Here is a 23,555-nt window from a genome sequence, read left to right as displayed (position 1 = left end):
TTTCTGAAGGCAGAATTTGGCCCTATACACTATCGATGGGATTTCACTACAGTAACTACACTCTCATGATTTTATGTAGTGCCAATCATCATAAAAGCATCTAGGAAGCCAACTAATCAGTAAAAACTAAAATTAATAGCAATTACTAAGTCCGTCTCTCCTCCACACATATTAAAGCACTTCAAAGGGTAGGGAAGCATTTTACAGATGAGGAAACTGAGGCCCAGAAAAGCTATGAGGTCACACACAAGTCAGTGCCAGAATCGGAATGGAAATGAGAATGCCTGAGTCACAATGTCCTACTCTATGTAGACAATTTTGTCTTTAGACAAGCTTCTCTTCCTGTTTTCAATCTAACCTAAAAACTGGAACTGAAGAACCATCTCCAAAGGAATTTATCCAGCAGCTGTCAAATGAAGCTAAGCTAGATCTCTTTCGAAGCTTCAATTTAGCCACGTAGTGTCTCCTTTAGCAACAAAACTTTTATGCTTCCAATTTTTTATACTAACTTCCCCCCGCCCCCAACTTCAAAATAATTTACAACGCTTTCACTTTAAGCAAAAGTAAGATTAAACAGGGAGGAATGTATGCATGGGAGTGGTGATGGTGAAGGAATGAAGGGATTCCTCAAGCAAATGTAATTGGGTGACCAGTGTGTCTCTTTTCTTAGTGGGTTTACCAGTGTTAAACAAACTGGTAAGTTTTCATTGAGTGAATTCTTCAGTTTTAGAATTTAGGCTGATTCCTTCTTGTTTTTTAAGGACATCATTCCTTTAAATATCTTAGATATCTATTGCAGAGACTTCTGCTGTTATGCACTTCACATAATGTTCTGAAAGTTCCCGCTTAAAGATTCTCTCGTGAGCTAAAAAGAGGTCTTGTGCTTATTCAGTGACTGTAGTAAGCCTTAGTGTAAAACAGTCCTAGCAGCAGTGGAGTGCAGCAGTGAGTGGGCAGTGCAGGGGAGGTGGTCTCCGAGAGTTTGGCTGGGGTAGGAAAATAAGGGGAGTTGGAGAGCGTGGTGGAGGGGAAGGGGGTCTTGCAGAGTGTGGCTGGCAGAGGGGCTGATGAGGGAAGTTGTGGGGAGAGTGACGGGGGTGCGTGGGAGGGGAGCATGACAGTTGTGTGTGGGTGAGTCTTTGAGAATGTGACGTGTGGGTGTGAGTGGGAGTTGTGGAGAGCGTGACTACTGTGAAGTGAGTGAGGGATCGTCTGTGAGAGAAGAAATGAAGGACTGGTAAAAGGGGGCAGCAAGGAGAGGCAGAACAAAGGAGAAACTGGGGAGGACACGGAAGTTTAATTTAATAACTGGGGAAGGAAGTGGGTTCTCAAGCCTAATCAACCACTTACTAGGCAAAACCATTACAAGTGAATGGGGGCCCTCAGCAGCATCCATTTGCCAAATTCTAGGGGGGAAGCCTGCCATCGCCCAGCAGCCAGGAGAGAGGAGCACTCTTGGTTTCTCACACTGGAGCCCTCTGGCTAACAGTGCTAATCCTCTGGGAAATTGTGCTGAGAGAGATTTTTTTCAACATTCTTCACAATACATACATAGTCTTCATTGCAAAGTTAACCTGAGTTATAACTTCGGTGTTGCCCTGTTATGATAATTAGGCCTAGCCTGATCGTGAGCTTAACAGTAAGAAGTGAAAGTTCACAAAATGTCACAATAACTTATAACAATCAATAAGGGTAGGCAAAGGTGCAAAAGGGACACAGAAAAACTGAATTAATCTAAAACAAAAAGACCTGCTAATAGAACTCAAAGACAGTGTTAAGATCATGCCTGCTAAACAAAAGCAGCGTAAACCAGAAATCAATGGACCAAAATTGATGAGTCAGAAATCAGACCGAGCTGATAAAATAAAAATAAATGAATGAAAAAATAATAATGAATAAAATAAATAATAAATAATAATGAGAGAGTTACGCTATTCCATCCATCATTTTATTTGTATTAAAAACATCTCTCTTAGCGGCACAAAGTCTTTGTCACTTCAAAACAAAATTGCTTTAATGCTAATGTATTGAAAGTCTAAATTTTTATTAAAAACAAACTTTTTTATGCATAGATGGAATTTTTTTTAAAGCTTAAAAGTTAGGCATTTAAATCCTTATTTAGGCACCAAGGTTGGGATTTTCAAGAGCATTTCACCTTTTTTAACTTGTGGAAAGTTCAGTGGATCAGAAGGTTGTGTTAGCTGTGAATATAGAACAGGCTACTTGTTTATCAATTTTGTGTTTCTGTTTGTGCTGTTTTCACAGCGAGAATATTAAAGAGGCCACAGTTGTGTCTTTTATAGCATAAGACTGGCATTTTAAATGTGAAACTTCTTAACAGAAAAATCTCTATGTACAAATTTGAATTCTTCTAACAGCTCGAGGAAACTAATCAAAACAACAAGTGCAAGATATCCACGCCAGCAATTTAAAACTATAAAATGGGAAGAAAATAAAGAAATAACATGTAAATATGAACATTCCATTTCTGTAATTTTTTTTAATAATGGATTTTTATTCACCCTGTTTCAAAATGTCTGGGTCTGATGAATGCACACTCAAAAGTGAGTATTGTTCATGTGAATAAGGTTTTGCAGGATCAGTCCCTTTAGAAATCCTTCTTCACCACCCATTTGAGCCAGTCAGATTTGTGACATCACAAAATGCCATGGCAATGGATTCTGATGTCAAACACAACATTATGCTTTTACTATGGGATCAAGCAGCAGCTGTAGTTGCAAGCAAGTAACTTGTTAAACCCAAATATTTTCCAAAAATAGCAGTAGAGAAACAAAAATATGATTAGGAAACTTAACTGTTATATTAACGCTCTTTTTTTCAAGTTTGCCACACTGAAAGTTGTTTTTCAATGAGTTCTGGAATAACTGACTTAAACATTTTCCTTGCCATATTAACCTTTCACACTTTAACTATAAAATCTGTCATTAAAGCGGTGTGTCAGCAAGAAACAGCTAATAGTCTAACTCAATCCATGCCTCCCAAGGCTGGCAGTTTGTGAGCCTCACTCATGGGACACATGGAGGATCTCCTGGGGAAATTTCCTCCTGCAGCCCAATGTCCTCAAACCAGGACATTCGCCCTTGCTATCTGGCAAAGGAAACCATGATGTTTCTGCTAGAAGTCATAACCTACTGAATAGAATAATCACAGGATGAGAGTGAGAAGGAGGGGGAAAATAAAGAAGCTAAAGGGAAGAGATTTGGCAGCATCTAAAAAGCCTCTATTTTAAAATACATCTCCATCAAAAGAGCAAGGGCATTATAATAGAAAGTACTTGCAAATTAAATTGCTTTGGTGTCCAAGTTCTTTAAAATGCATTTCAAACTGTTTATTAACAGCTACTCACCACTGAATGGATTGATCTTTCTTGCGATTCGTGAACAGATTGATTCTTTCAGGTCTCTCTTTTTAACACATTGAATGCCCAAATTCTGAAAACTAGAGCACATGTAACAAAGTAATTAAAACAACAACAACAATAACAACCTATTTCACTTAATCACTGGCACAGATATTCAAAAGCTGAATTCTAATCCTCCCTGTAAAGAATCAAATTGTACATCTTTTGTCAAAAAAAATCTTAATAACAAGTTGTGTAGGAAATAAAGATGGCAAAATAGCTTTGGAAAAGATGGTTTTATATTTCCAAAATAAGAGTAATGATAAAAAGAAAAGAATTCTTACATAAAATAAAATAAAAACAGAGGAATATTTTTTCACATTAAAAAAAGAGTTATCACTGGAGTTTTAATATAGTAAACTAGCAATGCTAAAAATATATAGAGGACCAGTGCCTCAACTGGTGTAAACTGGCATAGCTCCTTTGATGTCAATGGAGCTACTTCAATTTACATCAGCTGAGGAGCTGGCCCAGTGTCTCACACCAGGAAAGGCAAATCTGCAACAGTATTTTGAAGTTAATTTTTATAAAGTTTGAAATCTCATCTAGTTATGGAAAAGTTCTAAAGAGCTACAGTTCCTCCTCATTTGCATATGACTACCTCAAGTCAGCAAAGGAGGTGGGGGGAGTCCCCACAACTTGATTCTTTCCCACATGGAAAAACCATGACATCATCAAAGCAGGGTGGGGAAATAGGAAGTAAGAATCTGAACACACCATAATATCACTAGAACACAGGAGGTCAGTTATGCCACCAGGTTCCACTGCGCCTCCAGAAGAACTGGCAATTCCCTTTCCTTGAAACCCCACAAAGACTCTTTACTTGAGACATGCCTGGAGACTTCCTGAGACACTCCCTGATCACGTAGCACTGCTATCTGTCTCCCTCAATGATGGGCCAATATTGCCCTGCAAGTTCCTCAGTCCTATCCTGCTATCAGTGGATCCATCCCTTTCTACAGAAATCCAGTCATCTTCCTTCCCCTTCTCTTCCCCTACCCCCACCACACTCTAAGGCCATACTGCAGTTAGAGAGCTAACTCACTAAAGGACTAATATAGGCATCATTTCATAGACTCACAGGACTGGAAGGGACCTTGATAGGTCATCTAGTCCAGTCCTCTGCACTCATGGCAGGACTAAGTATTATCTAGACCATCATGGACCGGTGTTTGTCTAAATGAACTTAATTCTGATTTTTAAAATGCTGCAGTGCTGTCTCATGATTTAATTAGATGACTGGTTCCATTTCTGATTTCCAGTATTTTGTTTGCAGAGAATATTAGAATGTGCTGCTATTGCTGTATCATTTTGTTGTGTAGGGACGACTTTTTTTAGGCCTTGTCCACACTACAAATGCAATTGTTTTGAGGGAAACACGGATAGAATACAGTCGTTCCCCCAAACACAGTTAAAGCACGTTTCAGTGGTGTAGATGGGATCTGTATGATGTCCCCAAATTACGATTTGACAGCCCAGCGCTTTTGAACAGTTTGGAGAGAGGGTTAAGCCCTCCCCATACTACAAAATAGGAGGATAACTATACTGGGGGACAACCGTGTTGTAACCGGTTGTGTTTGTAATGCAAACAGGGAGTTGGAGAAAGTAGGACGCCAACTCAGAAAGCAATCTAAGCACACAGCACTCTAGGCTCTGCCTGTTGTACTGTCAGAACACTGTAAATTATAGTTGTCAATTAAACACACATGAAAAAAATCAGCCTCTAACAAAAACATTATCTGCTACTTAAAAACTGACTGCAATTATTCTACTGCTGTAGATTATTCATAACTATAATACCAATCATTTTGTGAGCCAAACTGGACTTTTAAACTAAAAGATCCTTAGCCAATGGGTTCTCAAAACTTACAAACTCTGACCCTTTTCTGAAATATGCTTGGGTATCACTGTGAAAGTGACTGGCTAGTGGTCATATCACTGCTGCTGAGCAGAGGGCTGGAGCAGGAAACAGAAACTGACTAGAATGCACAACAAAATTAGGCAGCACCACTTTAGTGCCACCTGAGTGGCAAGGAGCAGGGGAAACAGAAGGGGCAGGGGAGGGAGGGGGGAAGGAGCAAGAGGAAAATAAAGGGAGAAACATATTAAAGCCAGTATATTATCAAAGCAGGGTAGTAAAAATCTTAAACAGTGACAGTTACATGTGCACCAGTATAGTCACTCTTGGACAAATCCTGTCCCTGCCTGGATAGCTGCAGAAGGCCCTAACCATAGTGGATATACAGTGTAACTGATCAGTCTGGATCCTGGTGTATTAGTTTTACTTTCTCACCTGTCTCCCCACTCTGCACAGTCTAGTTTGTAAACATTTTGTTTTCTCAAGAACAATAATCAATTTCCAAAGTTTACAGACCATAAGGAGTGAACAGTCACAGTTGTGAATTCCTCTATAGAGAAATGACCAAAGTCCATACCTCCTACAGTATGTTATGCTCTTACCTTTATTTTTCATGGCATAGGTATGTTTGTTAGCAGCTCTGTTGCATGCAGCAGTTAACTGAGATGTTCATAACTCCCTAAACGAGTAGCTCTACCAGCAGGTGGGGGAGGGATAGCTCAGTGGTTTGAACATTGGCCTGCTAAACCCAGGGTTGCGAGTTCAATCCTTGAGGGGGCCATTTTGGGATTGGTCCTGCTTTGATCAGGGGGTTGGACTTAGATGATCTCTTGAGGTCCCTTCCAACCCTAATAATCTATGATTCTATGATTAAATTGGAGCTGTGCCTACTTACACCATGGCGGAATATGGCTCAGGTGGTGACTCCTTTGCTGCTGAGACTCACAAGATACAGTTCTTAGCCTACCGCTCTTTTCCAACTACTGTCTCCCTTTCAATCATCTTATTTCTATCTTTGACCATAACTAGCCCATTTATGATGGTACATATCTTTCAACAAATTTAGGCCAAGATTTTCACAAGCGACTGGTGATTTGGGGGTGCCTAATGGGAGATACTTTGAAGAGGTCTGATTTTCAGAGGGTATGTGGCTCAGTACTTTCCAAAAGAGGCTTGATTTTCAGAAGTCTCAGGGCCTTAATGTCCATGCTGAACAGACAGGGCCTCAGCATTTCATCTTCCCTCCAAAAGCATACACACATAATAATATATTTTAGAATGATGAAGGGCTGAGATAACCTTGCTGGGATCCTCTAATCCAGTGCCCCCAAACACCTGGCCTGCTTGATTTATCTGTGGGCCCGCATGACATTTAGTGTTATAAGTGTTCATTTAAAAAAATAAGGTGGCTTCAAAGATGACGTTCCAAATGTGAATGCAGTGTTAATCAATGCAGAGTTGTCTTCCTGAGCCTACAGAAAGCCTGAAACAATTATTATGAAATTATTATTACTCTCCTAAAATCCATTAATTTCCTTGGAGTGTTGATTCTAATGATGACAAATTAAATGTCATCCTTACCTATTTCACGGCTGATCATTTTAGTGTATAGAGTGGGAAAGGGCTGGAAGTCAAGCCCACAAGAGGTGGGCATTAGGAGCTGCCTAATAGGAAATAAAGTCAAGAAAGAGAGAGAAATAGAGGCAGGAGGATGGGAAAGGAAGAGACTAAATAAGGTACTAAGCAAATAGCATATTCCAAAGGCAAAAAGCCTAGTTCTGTTCAGAAATATTTTGTAGGGTGCCAGGGATGATGTGTGTCTGTCAGGGATAGGTTAGAAGAATACACAAATAGGGGAGAGAACTCCAGCTCTGGCAAGGAAATCATTCCAACTGTCCTTTCAGTCTGGCGGTGGGATTTTAACAAAGGTTTTCTGGTTGTCCCCGAGAGCCTCTCCAGCACATCACAGGCATTTTTAGTCTAAAACTCAACACAACACTGCTACTTACGATAGGACTCTGCGATCTCGTCCAAATTCTGCTTCATAGTAGCCATCCCTACAGTCTTTTCCAACCAGGTCATGAGGGTGTGGCTTGTAGGGCTCATTCTTTGTCACTAATGTAATCCTTACTTTCACTTTATCATCAAAGTTCAGAACCTGCACAAATGTAGAGAGAAATGCACTTACATTCTAAATCACGTCTGTCTAAAAGATTGCAAAACTTGGATAGTGAACAGGTGACACTGACAAGGTCCTATGGATAAGTGGGAATACAGTTTGTCTTAATTATTGCACTAGAAATGAAAACCCAACCCTTGTGTCCAGAAAATTGAGAGGCTGTGTTTCATCAAATTACCATTCATTTCACAATGAAAGCCAGAGATGGAACAATTACAAATAAAAATATAGTGTATTTCAACCATTTGTCAGACAAAATATAGATATTTGAAACATCCAGAAAGAATTAGGCTTTTATTTTGAAAAATAAATCGCATCATTAGACAGCCTGGCTAAGTTACAAGAGGTTTGTAGTCAATAAATTCACTGGTCATTGTCAAACTATTGATTTCTTTTACATTTTAATTCTTTCTACTCCATGCTGTTGTGAAAACAATGTCTCTCTAATCTTGACACAGCGAACTCTCCACAGGCCTGACTTAATGCCCCACTAAGTCAATGGGCATATTTATGTTGGATCAATGGACTTTGAAACAGGCTCTAGAAGCTAAATTTGCCCCTGTGCAGAGGGCCTAAAGTGCCAAGCAAGCTTCATGCAGACACTCTGCATGGGGTATATTTTGCCCTGACGTTACAAGATATATTTTATTACCATGCCTAATTTTCATTATAAATGCATCCAATTCTGCATTCAGGGCCACACAGGGACTCCCACTGAAGGGCAAGATTCAGCTCTCACTGAAATCCATGGGAGTTTTTCCATTACTTCAGTGGGAGTTGGATTAGGCCCATTAGTTGATCCAAAAAAGGTAGGATCCATTACACAGACAAGATTCCAATCTATAGAAGCAACAGGAGATTTTTCCCAAGTAGAGTATGCTGTACAGGACCTGTAACGATGTTAACATTATAGCTTTGAGCCATACGTTCATTTTAAGAGAAAAGATCTTCTTGAGCCTTTGGCGAAATGTTCAGCAACCTGTGCATGGAGCTACAGAAAACCTCCCTTTCCCACTAGGTTTTTTAGCACAGTTGTAAGCCTAACTCCCAGTGTGCTTCAGATGTGTGTGCCAAATTCTGCCCTCAGGCAGATAGCTCCCAGTGAAGTCAGTGAGGGTTATGTGGGTGAATCCAAGGGCAGAGTTTGGCCTAAACTGATTGAAGTGTAACAGCGTGAAAACTATCTCACAGATATGTTAAGAGTAGTACATTAACTGTGATACTAGCTCTACTCTTCCACTTCCCCTTCCTCAGAACAGTTCCATTCCCCTCTCAACCTTTTCTTCCTACACCTCCCATACCCAGTCTCTGAGGATGAAGCATTCATTGTATTCTTTTTCTCCAACCTTTTGTCTGATCCTGGTCTCCATAATACTCTCAAACCTCCCTCATTTCCTCCTCATTCATGCTCGCTCTCTCTCTCTCATCTGGCTCTTTTCTCTCAGCCTTCAGATATGTCACTATCTCCTCTTACCCTAAGAATAATCCCTGACTCTCTAAATATTTACCTCTTTCCCCCACCTCCTCTTCACACCTAAGCCCTTCAGCATCCAGCCAACTCTCGCTGCTTTGACTTCCTTCCCTGCTAACTCTCTCCTTTACTCTTGCAATCAGATTTTCACCTCTTCCATCCCACTGCTCTCACTAAACCCACGGGTTCCTCTCTACCCTCACTCTCCTTGACCTTTCCACCTGTGGTGGTGGCTGATTCTCTTTGCTGGTAGTCAGTTCCAAACTCCAACCCGGGGCATTGGAGTGGAAATCCCACCTACGGCCTTTGGGGATGCAGGAAATCACCCAGAAATCACTCTGACACTGCTATTGGTAACACACACAGAGCTTTGTCAGCAGCAGTCACCTTGAGCAGCCTACCATCCCCCCCATGCTCTCTCAGGCACAATCAGGGGCCTCTTTCCTTTCAGGCTCTCGCTGATCCTCAAGTGCAACACTGTGTAGGATCAAAGGGGCCATATGCTCAGGCCTCTCCCTGGACTCAGCCTGCTGTCTCCCTGCAGCAGCACATGCTCTCTCAAGCAGCCCATACAGTCCCTTTCCCTTCTCCAATTGCAAGAGAGCCAGCAACACACAGACAGGGTGGGATTTCCAGCCAGCTCTTTAATCAAAGAGTGGGGGAGGCTGGCAACTCCTGTTTGTTCATATCCCTGCCAATCAGAGCTCCAGGGACAGGGTTCCATTTCACTGCATTGCTTCTGATCTGTGATGTGGAGCTGCATACCGATGCTTTCAGCCCCATTGTCCACACACCATTCTTCTCAACTCTCGCTCATCTCCAGGGGCTATTATGCAGCTGGCACATCACCTCTCTCTCAGACAGTTCCTTCAATGTCTGCCTTAAAGGCTCCATCGTCTCCCCTTTTCTCCTCTTCACTAGTATGCCACAAGACTGTGTCTGTCTGTCTATAACCCCTACGAGATCTTAACCCCTCTCATGGTTTCAACTATTGATGACTCCCACATCTACCTCTCCCCTCCCCATGCCCTGATACAGTTCTTCCTGGATGTCCCATCATCAACTTAAATACAACACAATAAAACTGGAATTCATCTACCTCTCCGTCCTCCCCTCCATCCTTCCCATATCCCAGGCTCACAAACTCGCGTTCCTTCATCCCACACATTCAGTCTGTTGTTAAATCTTGCCACTGTTTCCTTTACAACAGATCCAAAAATCACCCATTCCTTTTCATCTCTACTGCCCAAATCCTTGTCCAGGCCTTGATCATGTCCTGCCTAGTCTACTGTGTATCTCTTCTCTCTGAACTTACTGACATCTACCTTATTCCCATTCAATCTATCATCATCATCTTCTTCTGCCAGGGTGACCAGACAGCAAGTCTGAAAAATCGGGGCGGGGGGGGGGGGGGGGGTAGTAGGAGCCTATATAAGAAAAAGACTCAAAAATCTGGACTGTCCCTATAAAATCAGGACATCTGGTCACCCTATCTTCTGCTGCTCTGACCACATCACTCTCCCCTTTCTCAACTGCTTTATTGACTCTGCATCCCTTTCCACCTCAACTTCAGAATCCTCATTGGGGTTTTCCAGGCTCTGTACAGCTCTACCTCTGAATCACTGGTTATATGAATCTATCTATTTGATCCCTATATTCTCTCAAATCCACCTCACCCCAGGCTCCTTTTGTTCCCATCTGCAACAAGCACCTCTATGCTTTCTCCCATGCTACTCCCTGCAGCTGGAATACCTTTCCCAAACCCTGTACCCCAACCTCCTTCAAAACCCTCCTCAGAATGTGCAATCAGTCCTCTAGTCTAGTCCCCCACAATTGTTAAAAAAAAACACAGTTATGCAAGTACCCAGAACAAACAAAAAGCTAAGAATAAACCCGATCCATCCTGAACAACCCAAGCCACCAAGTAAGCATACTCTGTGTTCCTTCCTTCCATCACCCTGGCTTGTTACTTCCTCTGCAGCTTGTCTGACTGCCGTCAATTTAGACTGTAAGCTTTGCAGAGTAGGAATCAAGAGCCTTATTCTCCACTCTGTTATGTTAGTTGTTTTAACTTCATCAGCTTCAGTGAAGTTATGATAGAGAAAGAAAAAACAAACAAAAGAGCAGGATTACAGAATGGAGAATCAGGCCCTTTATTTACTGTCTAAAGTCCCATGCACACCTGCAGCATGGTGCAATGTAAAAAATAATTATAGATAACAACAACGGTATTACCTCTATAGAGGGATATGTCTTATTGCTGTCGGTACTACGTTCTCCTGGAATGCTGCCTGCTGATCGTCCTTCACATTTGTACCTGAAACGCATGCCTCTCTGCCTGGGTTGCTCAAATATTTCAATGCAGGGTTCAGACCCACCTTTAGGAAAATGAAAATGTTTAAGGTTACAACACAATACAGCTTAAAAAACAAAAGGAAGGATGGCTTTATGGTTAAAGCACTGGACTGGGATGTAGGTTCTACTCCTGGATCTTCTACAGATTTCTTGGGTAAATCGTTTAGTTTATCTGTGCCTCAGTTCCCACTCTGTGAAATGGGGGTGATGATAAATGCTCTCTCTCTCACTCATCTTCTCTTATATATTTAGTCTGGCAGCTCCTCATGGCAGGGTCTGTCTCTTACTGTGGGCTTGTCTACGTTACTGGCTGTATCGATGGGCAGTGATCGATCCAGCAGGGGTTGATTTATCACATCTAGTCAAGACGCAATAAATTGACTGCTGAGCGCTCTCCCGTCGACTCCAGTACTCCACCAGGGAGAGGGTGCAGGTGGAGTTGATGGGGGAGCGTCAGCTGTCAACTTACCACAGCGAAGACACTACGGTAAGTAGATCTAAGTACGTTGACTTCAGGTATGTTATTCACATAGCTGAAGTTGCATAACATAGATCCATCTCCCCCACTCTAGTGTAGACCACGCCTGTGTGTATGAACACAATGGGAGCCCCAGAGGAGGCAGCTTCTAGGCACTGCTGTAATATAATCATCAGTAGGGTTCCCTCACCATGGAGCTCAGTTTCTCTTAGATAGTGGTGAGGGCCTGTCTGCTGAAAGATTATTTCATAATGTCAAAATGAACAGATCATTAGTCCAAGGGACTGGATGACATTTTTAATTATAGTACATTTTTCTGAATGCAAGCCGCCTCAGAATGAAGGTGTTTCCTCTGAATCGATTGATTTAGCTTCTACTGCAGTGAAGCAATAAATTCTATGCAAATTAGACAAAATCCCCTAATGCTTTCAGTTTCTTTACTGTGGTCCCAGAAATTGCATTGCTATACTTTGAGCCAGCATGAATAGCAAGGGTTCTCACAAGATTTTAGTAAAGGCTATTGGGAACCTGTCAAAGGGCCCAGTGAGTGAGAAGGCAACTTTCAGGGAATGGGAGTCAGGAGACGGTGGAGCTGACATCAGTTAAGGCTTTGGACAGATCCTGACTTAGCAGGAATCTACATAATTTTTCAGGGTGACATTCACCCTCTGCAGCTGGCCAGGACAAGGCCTGGGCCCCACTTAAGTCTAAATACAGTAAATTCCACCCTCACTGACAACACTGAAAATGCTAGCCAGTCAAGCAGTGACATAACAGCCTAGTGGTAAGAGAAAAGAAGAACTCTACCTGTGTGACAGCATATTGACCTTTACTTTTATATTGACAGATAGCTATGGAATGGTGATGTGCACAGAAGTTCTGTTGCTGGCTGAGGGGGAACTGTCTTTAAATCAAGGTGGATATCTTTCTAAAGGATATGCTATAGCTCAACCAGCAGCTATGGGCTTGATGCAGGAACCATTGGTGAGGTGCTTTGGCCTGTATTATGCAAAAATGTCAGACTAGACGATTATAATGGTCCCTTCTGGCCTTAAAATCTATTAATCTATGAACAAGGCTGGAGACAATTTGGATGTTTCTAAATTGGAGAAAGTTACCAAAGAGTTTCACAGTAATCTGAACATTGTTATACCTGTGTAATCCCATCAGCTGAACCAAAGAGAATTTTGTCTCATGTCTCTAGTTTCCAAGAGTCCACTATTTCGTATTTTGTTGCCGAATCCTTTTGGAATGACAGAATGAGCCTTAACGTTGTTTTTAGCAAACTTCTCATAAAATGGAAGTAACCAAATATGCCACTTTCCAGCCAATGAATGTCCAGGTCAACATCTAACAACTTTAGAAATGACATCAGAAAATGACCTGACATATTCAATACATGCTGGCCATCACCCTGGCTCCTGTTCTTTTAAAAGGATTGTCCCTTTCCTAAGCTCTGCCCCTTCTTGAGATATCCTTTTGCACATGCTGTCTTCTGATCAGAATAAGCATGACTAGCCAGAGAATAATAAATCATAGAAACAGAGATGGTAAAACAAAACAAAAACCCATAAAAGCAACACAGGAGCGACTTCAATGAGAGATCAGATTTCTTAGCATCTCACAGAATTGGGCCCACAAATTGTGTGCAGATGTCTCTCACACACTCAAAACTACTTATACTTGTCTCACAAGCATAGTCCAGTGGTTGGGGCACCATAAAGGGAGTCAGGAGGCTCTACCAATGATCAGCTCTATCAACTTGGGCATTATCACTTAATCTCTCCTGTGCTTTGGTTTCCTCATCTATAAACAGGGATTAAGACACACACTTTTGTGGAGCACTTTAGGATCTATAGCTAGAAGTTGCTATACACATACTAAGCATTGTTATTAAAATAAAGAAATGAGTATCTATCTAGGGAATTATAAAGTGCCTAATCATCATGTAACTTAGGAGATAGAGATATACACGTATGTGCGTGCAAATATACGTAGATGTGCCCACAACCCCACCCACCCATGTCACCTGTCAAAGCCATGTAGAGTCTTGTCAGTTATGACTGTTTTATAGCAATTGCTTCAAGGACTTTAATATCTCTACTTTAACCTATAATTTTACCTTCAATATACACGTCTAAAGGGTTAGTGTCTCACCCACTGATGATATCAACTGCATTTTAAAAGTCAGGCCTCAATTGTCTTTATGTAGATTTAATTTGTGGTTGAAATAAACGTTACTTAAGTCTCCCCCACTGCTTAACAGTAGGTGTGTGCTTGTGGGAAAGCAAAGCCCAATGACGCAGTAACCTCCAGAGATTAGAAATTAAACTTAATTTTAATTTGATTTTCTTTCTTGAAGAACCAAATTATCATCTACAGCTTTACTAAACCAAGCACCAGGTAGACAAGAAACACGAAAGGGTGTGTGTGAACCAAGCCTCATGGAGATTTAGAATCATCACTCTTTGTAGCAATACTAGACATCCATTTCTTGTTCCCATTTTCTGTAAATTAATGTGTTCTTGCCAAAGCAACACAGCTGAGACTATTTCACAATCCCCACTCTCACAGACAAAGGGCCTCCACACAGGAACATGTACTTTTTAGAGTAGAAGAAATATAAACCACATCAAAAGCGGACATTCTTGCAATGGCAACCAATACTAATTCTGGAAGAGTGACTAAAGCTAATTAAGCAACATATTAACTACTGAGACATGAAACTGAAATGGAAGAATCCATATTAAAGGAAGTACTAATAGTTTTATTTGTACTTATGTTTGTTGGCTGTAGGATTATTGTGCTCTGTATATCAGCATGCCTATTTCTCTTTTTGTTATGATACTGCATTTGTATTTGCATGAATGCACTGAAAACTGCAATACATAATTTAAAAGAAAATGAGATGTAAATTCTCAATGACATGAGTGGTAGAAACTAGTGAAACTATCAATGACAATGTGAGTACAGCAAGGAATGAAAGTTACACTGATTCAAGATCTGCACTTGATTCTGTATCAGTGACAAAAAAAGCATATCTAAACCGAGAAAGCACAGACAGTTCAATACATCACCAGCCATCAGAATTAAAACTAAAAGATGGAAGCAAATACTGATTTCCCTGTCTCCCATTAGGAAGCAGGTTCTTTACCATGACTGCCAAAGATCTGATGCAAAACTGCAGCTGTGACTGCAAAGGGCTTTCAAGGATGCTCTGCCATTGACTAGAATACCTAATGCCCAAGAACGTGCAATGGAAACAGGGAAGGAGAAATATGTGCAAAGCATTTGTCTTGAAGTGAGGATTTGTATTTGCAAGTGGAATTCCTGAATTATCTGGAGAAATCTGGTTGGACCTCAGTGATGAGTTCAGGGAAAGGTGAAGAACAAAAGGGAAGCTGGCTGTGATATACCATGCATCTTTCAATGCACTGCAGGAAAAACAACTAGATCATGGAATCAAATGTTGTCTCTGTTAGTTGGAGGCACAGATTCCTCGGCACAGAGGGCACAGGCTACGTGAAGAGTCAATGCCACGAGACTGCAATTCTGGCATTCAACTGGAGAGTGTTCTATGGAGACACAATCTGATGCAGTATCTGGAGTGTGTGAATGAGGGGGAGGCGGGGCACAGAGTGGTGGGAATTTGACCATCAACAATGCAAAGTCACTACACAAAATCCCAATGCAGAGGGGTACATTAGGTATGGACATTATGGTGGCATTAGTGGGAAAATTCTGCCCCTCCAACTCATGTGCAGATACCCTGTTCGGAATCTGTGAATCAGGTGTCCCAACCTGCATACCCAAAAATCAGCAGGCACTTCTAAAAAATTAGGCCTTACATATTAAGTATTTGCGGCCCCCATAGCAGGCCAGAGAGGAGTACTGGTCACAGACCTACTACAAAATATTCTGATTCAACCTAAAACAAGTGCAAATACGCTCTTTATTCAGAACAATCAACCCTCCACCCAAGCATTCATGAGGTAGTTTAGAGGAACAACTGCTTCATGTACTACTTCTTTCTTGTCACGTGACATTACAGAATAGTAACTAGAAGAGAAGCTTGTAAATACTAGGAAGTTAAGAACTTCCCCTGCTGAAATATTCCTTCATCAATTACTAATAAGTTGAAAACATATTAGTCGCAGATAACAGAGATAGATATCTACTGTTTCAGCTTAACTGCTCTAAACTACAATATAATTTTTTTAATTATGTGTGAATTCAATAATTTGATTTATCTGATTAAGAGCCAGTATTTAGATGAGCAGATCAAAGAGGTACACTGGCAATGGTTGACTGAGCAGACATTCACATATCATATATAGGTTTGGGAACACTTTTCCTCCCAGCAACCACTCTAATTAATGCAACCAGTTCTAAAATTAAAAATTTTAAATATCCATGAAAGATTCCGGAGGACAAACTTTTGAAAGGATGTGGAATGCAAGTGCTTCATTGAGACCAAGAGAAACTAAATTACAACTTTGGATTCCTTTGGCTACCAAATCTGTGATCACTTACTGTGGTTTTGTCTCTCATTTTCATACTGATTTATTTTGGCCATGACCTGTTCTGATGTGAATTGGATTCAGTTGAGCACTAAGCTGATGTTAGCCAACTGATGTCTTCCCCAGATCTGAGACTTATACTGTAAATTTAGCCTCTATATTTGAACAATGATTCATTTTTCTTTTAGATTTCAATGAGCCATTTTGAAAGTTATCAGAATCTTTTAAACATTTTCTTAAACTAATTCAAATGTTATGTTTGTTCACTAACTTGTTCCTTATGGTCACCTAAGGGCAACTTGGACAAGGATTTAATATTGCTTCTAAAAATCACAACTGTCACCTTTTTAGCAATACAGTCTTAAGTGGCAGAATAAGAAAAATAGGCCAAGATTTTCAGATGTGACTAGTGATTTGGGGAGGGAGGCAGTCAGTTTTTAGGTGCTCAACTTGAGACAATTTATAGGAACTGTACACCTAACCTCCACTGAAACTCAGGTCCCTTTAAGGTGGGCACCTAAACATTTAAGCAGCCAAAAATCACTAGTAAAATTTGACAACCTATTCATGTGCAATATATATTGATCCTCATAAATTACTGCACAAATGCATTAGCCAGGATACACCACTTAAACAACTGGGGCTTTTCATGTCACATTAACCTTTGCAATTGGGAGATTTTCTATTGTGAGAGGCAAGTTCTGGGTGATTGCTTTAAAGTGCAGCTTTCTACCCTTGACCCTCAGATTGCCACAAGCCATGAGGCTCAGAGGCAGCAACTGTCCCATATGGCTGCCATTTTTTAAATGTAAACGCTTTGTTACATTCCTTTCAAGGTGTAAAATGACACATTAGGATCCCTTGGGAGTACCCATCCTCACAGCAGGAATAAATCCCATTCTCAGCTATGACTGCTGAGAAGAAGCCTGGGCTCCTAGCAGCTTGCAAAGCAGGCAGTCTCTTGGCTGCCCTGATGAGAAAGGGGAGACTCTCCTCCAAAGCTCCCTGCAGCTGGCAGGCATTTACTCTCCTCCATCCCCCCTGCCCCCCTCAAAAAAAATCTGCTTTATTAATGGGAAGGTAAGGCAGGATAGGAACCAGTGCCTTCCTCCCAGATGTTAAGCATCAAAGGAGGGAAGAAACAGTGGCTCCCAAGAGGGGCTTCATACAAACAAAACAGACAAATGCTTGTGAAAAGTGGGTTAGTGCCCAGTATCCCTACCCCAGATGTCAGAGCAGCGGATGGAGCTCATTTCTGCGTAAGGGGCAGGTTCTCCCAATATTCCGTAAACCAGGCCCAACCCCCATACCACCACAATTGTTTTTTTGTTAAAGGATGCCCATGCTGGTCAAATAACCAGCCTTGCTTCTCCCACCTTCTACCAAGTGAGGGTCCAGGGGAAAGTGAATGCAACTGTCCTATAAACAATATGGTTATTATAATTCCCTATATATGTCACCTGCAAACAAAATGGAACATTGGGACCACATTTTCAAATGTGAGTGTTCACAATTAGACACCTGAACACCTATTTTAGACATTTTAACAGGGATTTGGGGGCCAACTCAGATATTTAATTGCTTGAATCCAGATTTAGGTGCCTAACTTTAGGTACCTAAGTCTGAAAATATATACACAATTTATATACAATGTATTGTTTAAATAAACGGATTATTTAATTTTGTTCCTCTACCACAGAAGCTCTCAACTAAAAGCTTCATTTAAGTTAGTTATGAAGAAGCTCCTCCCCATTACTTTAGGCAGCCTACAGTCTCTCTGCCTTAATGTATTATGACCATTTGTTAATAACCACTGCCTCAGGAAGGGTAGTCACTTCCTGCTGCAAAAACACACTGACAGACAGGGACATTTCTGTGTATATTTTACACTTGTTCAATATTATTCTCTTTGATTTCCTGACGATTTATCCTAGAAGGGGGGATTTAAAATGTTGGGGACACAACTATAATGAAAGTCAACAGAATTGCTGCCATTTACACCCAGGATGAATTTGGTCTGCTAAATTCTATCAACACCTCTCACAAAAAGCCACACGCTTGAAATCCGCATGTCACGTGAATAGACTGCCTCATCGACCAGCTCTCACACTGCTACTTCCCTTCAACAACAACAAAAATTAATTCTTTCCTTCCCCACCTCACCTCTTCCTGTGTGTCACACTGAAGCCTACTCTCACAAGGGCTCTGGGGGAGCTCTCTTTAGGGGGCTTGCACACACAGCAGTCCCTGAGTGAACAGCCATGTCAGACTCAGAGATCTGCCATGGGGCGAGGTCAAATAATGTCAGTCAAGCCTGGCGGCAGCTGGTGCCCTCTCCACGGCATGACTGGCAGGCTGATGCCTTCTGCCAAGCCCAGAGCCCTGCCCAGGCTGGCTGAGGAGGACACGCCAGCCCAGCTCACTCCGTTGTATAGACATGTAGTCACATGCTTAAAGTGTTCGTTATTTGCAGGCAGCCCCAGACAACCTAGTGTCTCCTCCCCCCCGGGTTTCAGAGGTTTTTAACGCGTAAAGCAGAGAGGGATTGCAGCCAGCACGGCAAACCCGACCTGTGTATCACGACAGCGCTCCACACCGCAAGGGGCAGGGCAGCCCACCTCGGGCTGCAGGGCAGCGGGCCCCACGGCGCCCAGGGCAGGGTCCCGCGCGATGGAGACGGCCCGGCGGCGCGGCAACGCCCCGGGGACACTTACCAGCCATGGTGCCCGCTACACACACGCGCTCTCAGCCCGGGACGCTCGGCGGCGGCGGCAGCAGCCCCGCGCCCTCCTGCTGCTCCTGCTCAGCCGTTCCCGGCTCTACCTCGGACGCTCCTCCCCGCGAGAGGGAATTTCCCGCTGGGGTGACGTAGTAGCACCGGCAGCCCGGTTCCCCCACACGCCTACTGCGCTGTGAGCCGGGGAGGAGGGTGTGATCTCGACGGGGATACTCCTACAATAGGAGCAATCTCTCCCCTCCCCCTGCGTGCTGCAGAGCTACATCGCAGTGCACACACACACACACACACACCTCCGCACAGCAACGGGCTGGCTGCTCCCCGCACCCACTTCCTCCAGCTGCACCCCTAGCATGCCAGGCTGACCCTCGCTTGGTTGCCAGAGTGTACGTAACACAGGCCTCCCCTCCCAGCGCTGGCTGGGGCACTGTCCTCTGCGACCATTGGCAATACCGACTGTTCCTTCTTCACTGTCAGCTTGTGATGAGGTGCGAGAGTGCCCTCTCTGCTGGGCAAGCACACATTTTCCTCCTCCTCCTCCTCTCTCTCTCTCTCACTCACTCACACACACACACACACACACACACACACTTTGATACCAAGTGCTTTAGAAATAGCAAAGAAAGCGAAGCTCAGATGGGACAGTAATGTATTGGCATGGCAAAATTCACAAATGTTGCCAATGTGTAAGACAGACACAGGACCCGCCTCAGGCAATGGCCACACACCCCTGCAATCCAACACACTCTCTCAAACACACAGCAGCCGTTTAATAAAAGCAGCCATAGCAGTTGCAGTTGCTCCATAATCATGGTTGCAACTGAATGTCCATTATGAGCCCAAGGTTGTGCCCCTTCCCAGACCATAATAGCCAAAATTGGTAGGTTAAATATGATATTTTTGGTAAATTGGACAATTGGTTCCTGAATTATGCAAGTAATTCAGAGAGTTTAACATTTTTATGCCACTTTGTCCCAATATAAAAAAAGAAAGTAGAGAAAAACAATTTCACTTACTAGACTCCTCTCATAGAGATCTAGTGCCCAGGTCAAACTTTTAGTTGACAGAAGTCTAATTTCCAAAAGTTAACAACTTTTGATTTTGGAACATTGATAGGGAATGTCAGCTCCAACATTTAGTACAGGATGTTGAGGAATATTTCATTTAATTAAAAAAGTATAAGGCTCCCACCCTTTTCTGTGCAAAGATAAATCACTCAATAATCTGATTGACCAGGAGGCTTATCAACTTCAAAAATCAACTTCCCTTCTATCCCCACAGTCAGGGCCATCTCTACTTTTTTTGCCACCCCAAGCAGCAAAGCAAAGAAAAAAAAAAGTGGCTGCAGCAGTGCTGCCAAAGAAGAAAAAATGAAAAAGCTGCTGCCGAACTGCCACCAAAGAAGAAAAAAAGTCAGAATGCCGCCCTAAGAACGGACGGAGTGCCACTCCTTCAGATTTGCCGCCCCAGGCTCCTGCTTCCTTAGCTGGTGCCTAGAGCCGGGCCTGCCCATAGTAAGACACCTGCTTCCCCAATGTCCTCATACCCCCTAATAGCCTTATGTGCCTCCCCACCCCCAGGCCCACCTCCTTCCATACACCTTCCTGAGATCCAGGTCTCGGTCCCCAGCTCTTCCTAACAGAGCTGCATTATTAGGGGATGATTCTCAGGAGCACTCACAGTCTCATCAATTAAGTGCCGCATACCCTTGACATCATTGTTTCCACAGTAACTAAAGTCAACCAAAATAAAGATTAGCAACTTGCAACCATGACTTTAAATCTCCCCAAACTTCAAGGAATTTTGGATCCAGACCTAGACCTGGATCTGAACTTCTCTATTCAGTCCTATGACTATAATGAGTTGAATTGGAACCCATCTTAAGGACACCCCTTGAACTTTGGGGAAATCCATATTCAGATCCCATACTGACTCCAATCACCATGACTTGCTTGGAACCGGAACACAAGCTTTACTTTTTTCTCCATCCCCCCAATAAAAACTTCAGATGGATTGTACAGCACCTTTCGAGTATATTGCATCCGAAAGCTCTACAGAGATAAGTGTGGATTTTGTAAGATGCTGATTGAGTTAGGCATCTAAATGCCTTTGAAATCTGGGCTTCAGATACTACCAGGTGCTATATAAAGAGCCCTAAGAAAGGCAGATTTGCATTGGAGCCACTCCATAGTTTAGATTTTCTAATACAAGTCTGATTTTACACAGAATTTTGAGGGTGATGGTAGAAAGTAGAATTTTGTGGTATGAAGGTAGAATTTTTCTGTCAAATTTGAAGTGATTTGTATAGGGGTTCCAGAACTTTGACAGCTTGGAAAGAGAGGATTGCAGAATTCAAAAATTCTTCTATTTTTTTTTTGCCACTTTGAAGTAAACAAAAAACAAACAAAAATACCCAGAAAATAAGAGAGAATTAAGATAAAATCTGGTCTTTCCCTTGCTGAGATCCTGTGTCCAACATCAAAATTTGGTGATTAAATTATAATGTCAAAAGTTAGTTTACTTTTGAATTGGTAAGACTGCTATGGAATGTCTGCTCTGGACTGATGAGCTTAATTCAGAATGTGAGACAAGCTGAAAAGATGTTCTGGCATGCAAAAGGTTACCAGGTTCCTGCCTATGGTATGGCTGATCTGGACAGAGTTATAAAAAGGAATGGGGAAGGCTGCATCCTCACTCCTCCGAGTTGTTGATGCTGGAAAGACCTCATGTGGAGTTATTTTATGGAGAGCGGGAATTTTGGTTTTGGAAGTAAATATAAGCGGGGGAATGGTCTCGCTATCGTGAGGAACTTTCCTGGCTTCTGCGCTACCCCGGTGAAGTGGGCTAGCGAAAGGATCTGAGTCCTCGCTCCCACTTCCTTTACCCAGAGGCCTCCCTGCCCTTGAGGACTCCCCTTTCACTTTCCTGTCTGGCAGAGTTCTCGTAACCCCAACAAGGCTAGGCCCAGGATTACTGGGGGACTCGACCCCCAACCCTGCTGTGGTCACCTAGGACAGGGGCTAGGGTGTCCTCACTCTGCACTGGGCACCTCCCTGGCCCATTGATTATTCCATACAATTTAAAGCAAATACAAGTTGTTTAATTAACAATTAATTTTAAAAAAGAATAAGGAAAAATGGGAAAGGTTAAAGGAAAACACATAACCCTGCTCCGTGGCAGGGAACACCACAAACAGTGTCTCTGGACATCAAGGCAGTTCACAGTCTGTTCCTCGTAGGTCCCAGGCTGTGCTGCAGGGATGCTGTGGGTTGGATACTTGCAATGGTGGTGGCCACACATCTCTGGGCTTTGGGTGGTGGGACCCTTCTTCCCAGCGTCAGCCCCCCATCAACTTAAGAACCACCACCCAGCCTGGCCTGCAAGGACCCTTGGCTGGGGGTGTCTTTCTGCACTGGGCCCTTTGCCTAAGGTCCCCCCCTTGGCTGGCCCCAGTTGGTCACCACATCTGGCTCTATGGCTGCAGCTCTGTTCCCAGCACAGGATCTGCTCCCCCCCGGGCCATGTCTCTGGCTCTGTGGCTACAGCTTGGCTCCCAGCACAGGATCTGCTCTCCCTGGGCTGTGTCTCTGGCTGCAGCTCTGCTCCCAGCACAAGATCTGCTCTCACTGGGCTGTGTCTCTGGCTGCAGCTCTGCTCCCAGCACAAGATCTGTTCTCCCTGGGCTGTGTCTCTGGCTCTGTGGCTGCAGCTCTGCTCCCAGCACAGGATCTGCTCTCCCTGGGCTGTCTCTCTGGCTCTGTGGCTGCAGCTCTGGCCCTTCTGGATCTGGCACAGCTCTGCTCTCCAGCTTAGCTTGGGCCCCTGCTTTCTCCTTAGCTTGGCCCCATTCTGTCTGACCTAGGCAATTCCAGCTCACATGGAGGAGGAGACCCACCCTGGCCTTCTGTCTCCCTGATTAGCCTGCCCACCCTGTCAATTAGGCTGACCTGGGGCATTGGCCTCTCGCCATTGTTCCTGGGGACTGTCAATCTCAGGGTCCTGATTTCCCATCGACCTCTCCCCTTTTAGTGCTAGGAGCTAGCAACCAAAACACCCCCACTGAATGTTAGTAAGGGGGCAACAGTCCTCTTACATAAAGCAAGCTCTGAGGAAAGAAACATGAAGTAAATTGTAACTTCCCCAGCTGCTGAGCATGCAGTCCAGTTTATAATGTCACAGAATTGAGAGACTTATATAGTGTCAGTACAAATGAAAAGAGAAGGAAACTTCTCTCCCTTTCCCTGCACAGACAGATCTCAAAGGGGAACCTGACCACTAGAGAGGCTCCTCAATGGAAAGGGAACACAAAAAGAATTTTTCCAACCAAAGTTTCATAGAATGGGGATTGCTGGCAAGCCTGTCACGGCTAGTGGGAGTCTGGGGATCCTGAGTCATGTGTAAGATGAACTGCTAATGTAGCAATGTATAAGGTGTTTAAATGTCATAACCCAGTGATTGAATTTCATCATACTATTATTGATCAGTAACTACTCACTCAAAAGATTCCTTTGCTGAGTTTGTGCCTTCTCTCTCTCT

At 43.0% G+C, this 23,555-nt stretch overlaps 1 protein-coding gene across 1 annotated transcript in view; it reads right to left on the bottom strand.

Moving 5' to 3' along the window:
- The window catches only part of REL (REL proto-oncogene, NF-kB subunit), a 46,362-nt gene extending 27,103 nt beyond the window's left edge, over positions 1 to 19,259 (bottom strand). The window contains exons 1-4 of the mRNA XM_030557839.1: positions 18,997 to 19,259; positions 11,165 to 11,307; positions 7,289 to 7,437; positions 3,368 to 3,459 (exon numbers count right to left, since the gene is read on the bottom strand). Of these exons, the coding sequence (XP_030413699.1) occupies positions 3,368 to 3,459; positions 7,289 to 7,437; positions 11,165 to 11,307; positions 18,997 to 19,003 (391 nt within the window). The 5' untranslated portion in view covers positions 19,004 to 19,259. The remainder of the gene's footprint in view (positions 1 to 3,367; positions 3,460 to 7,288; positions 7,438 to 11,164; positions 11,308 to 18,996) is intronic.
- Positions 19,260 to 23,555: the final 4,296 nt, after the last annotated feature.

This window comes from Gopherus evgoodei, chromosome 3 (genome assembly GCF_007399415.2).
Source record: "Gopherus evgoodei ecotype Sinaloan lineage chromosome 3, rGopEvg1_v1.p, whole genome shotgun sequence".
NCBI lineage: Eukaryota > Metazoa > Chordata > Testudines > Testudinidae > Gopherus > Gopherus evgoodei.
This window is presented reverse-complemented; position numbering and strand designations above follow the sequence as displayed.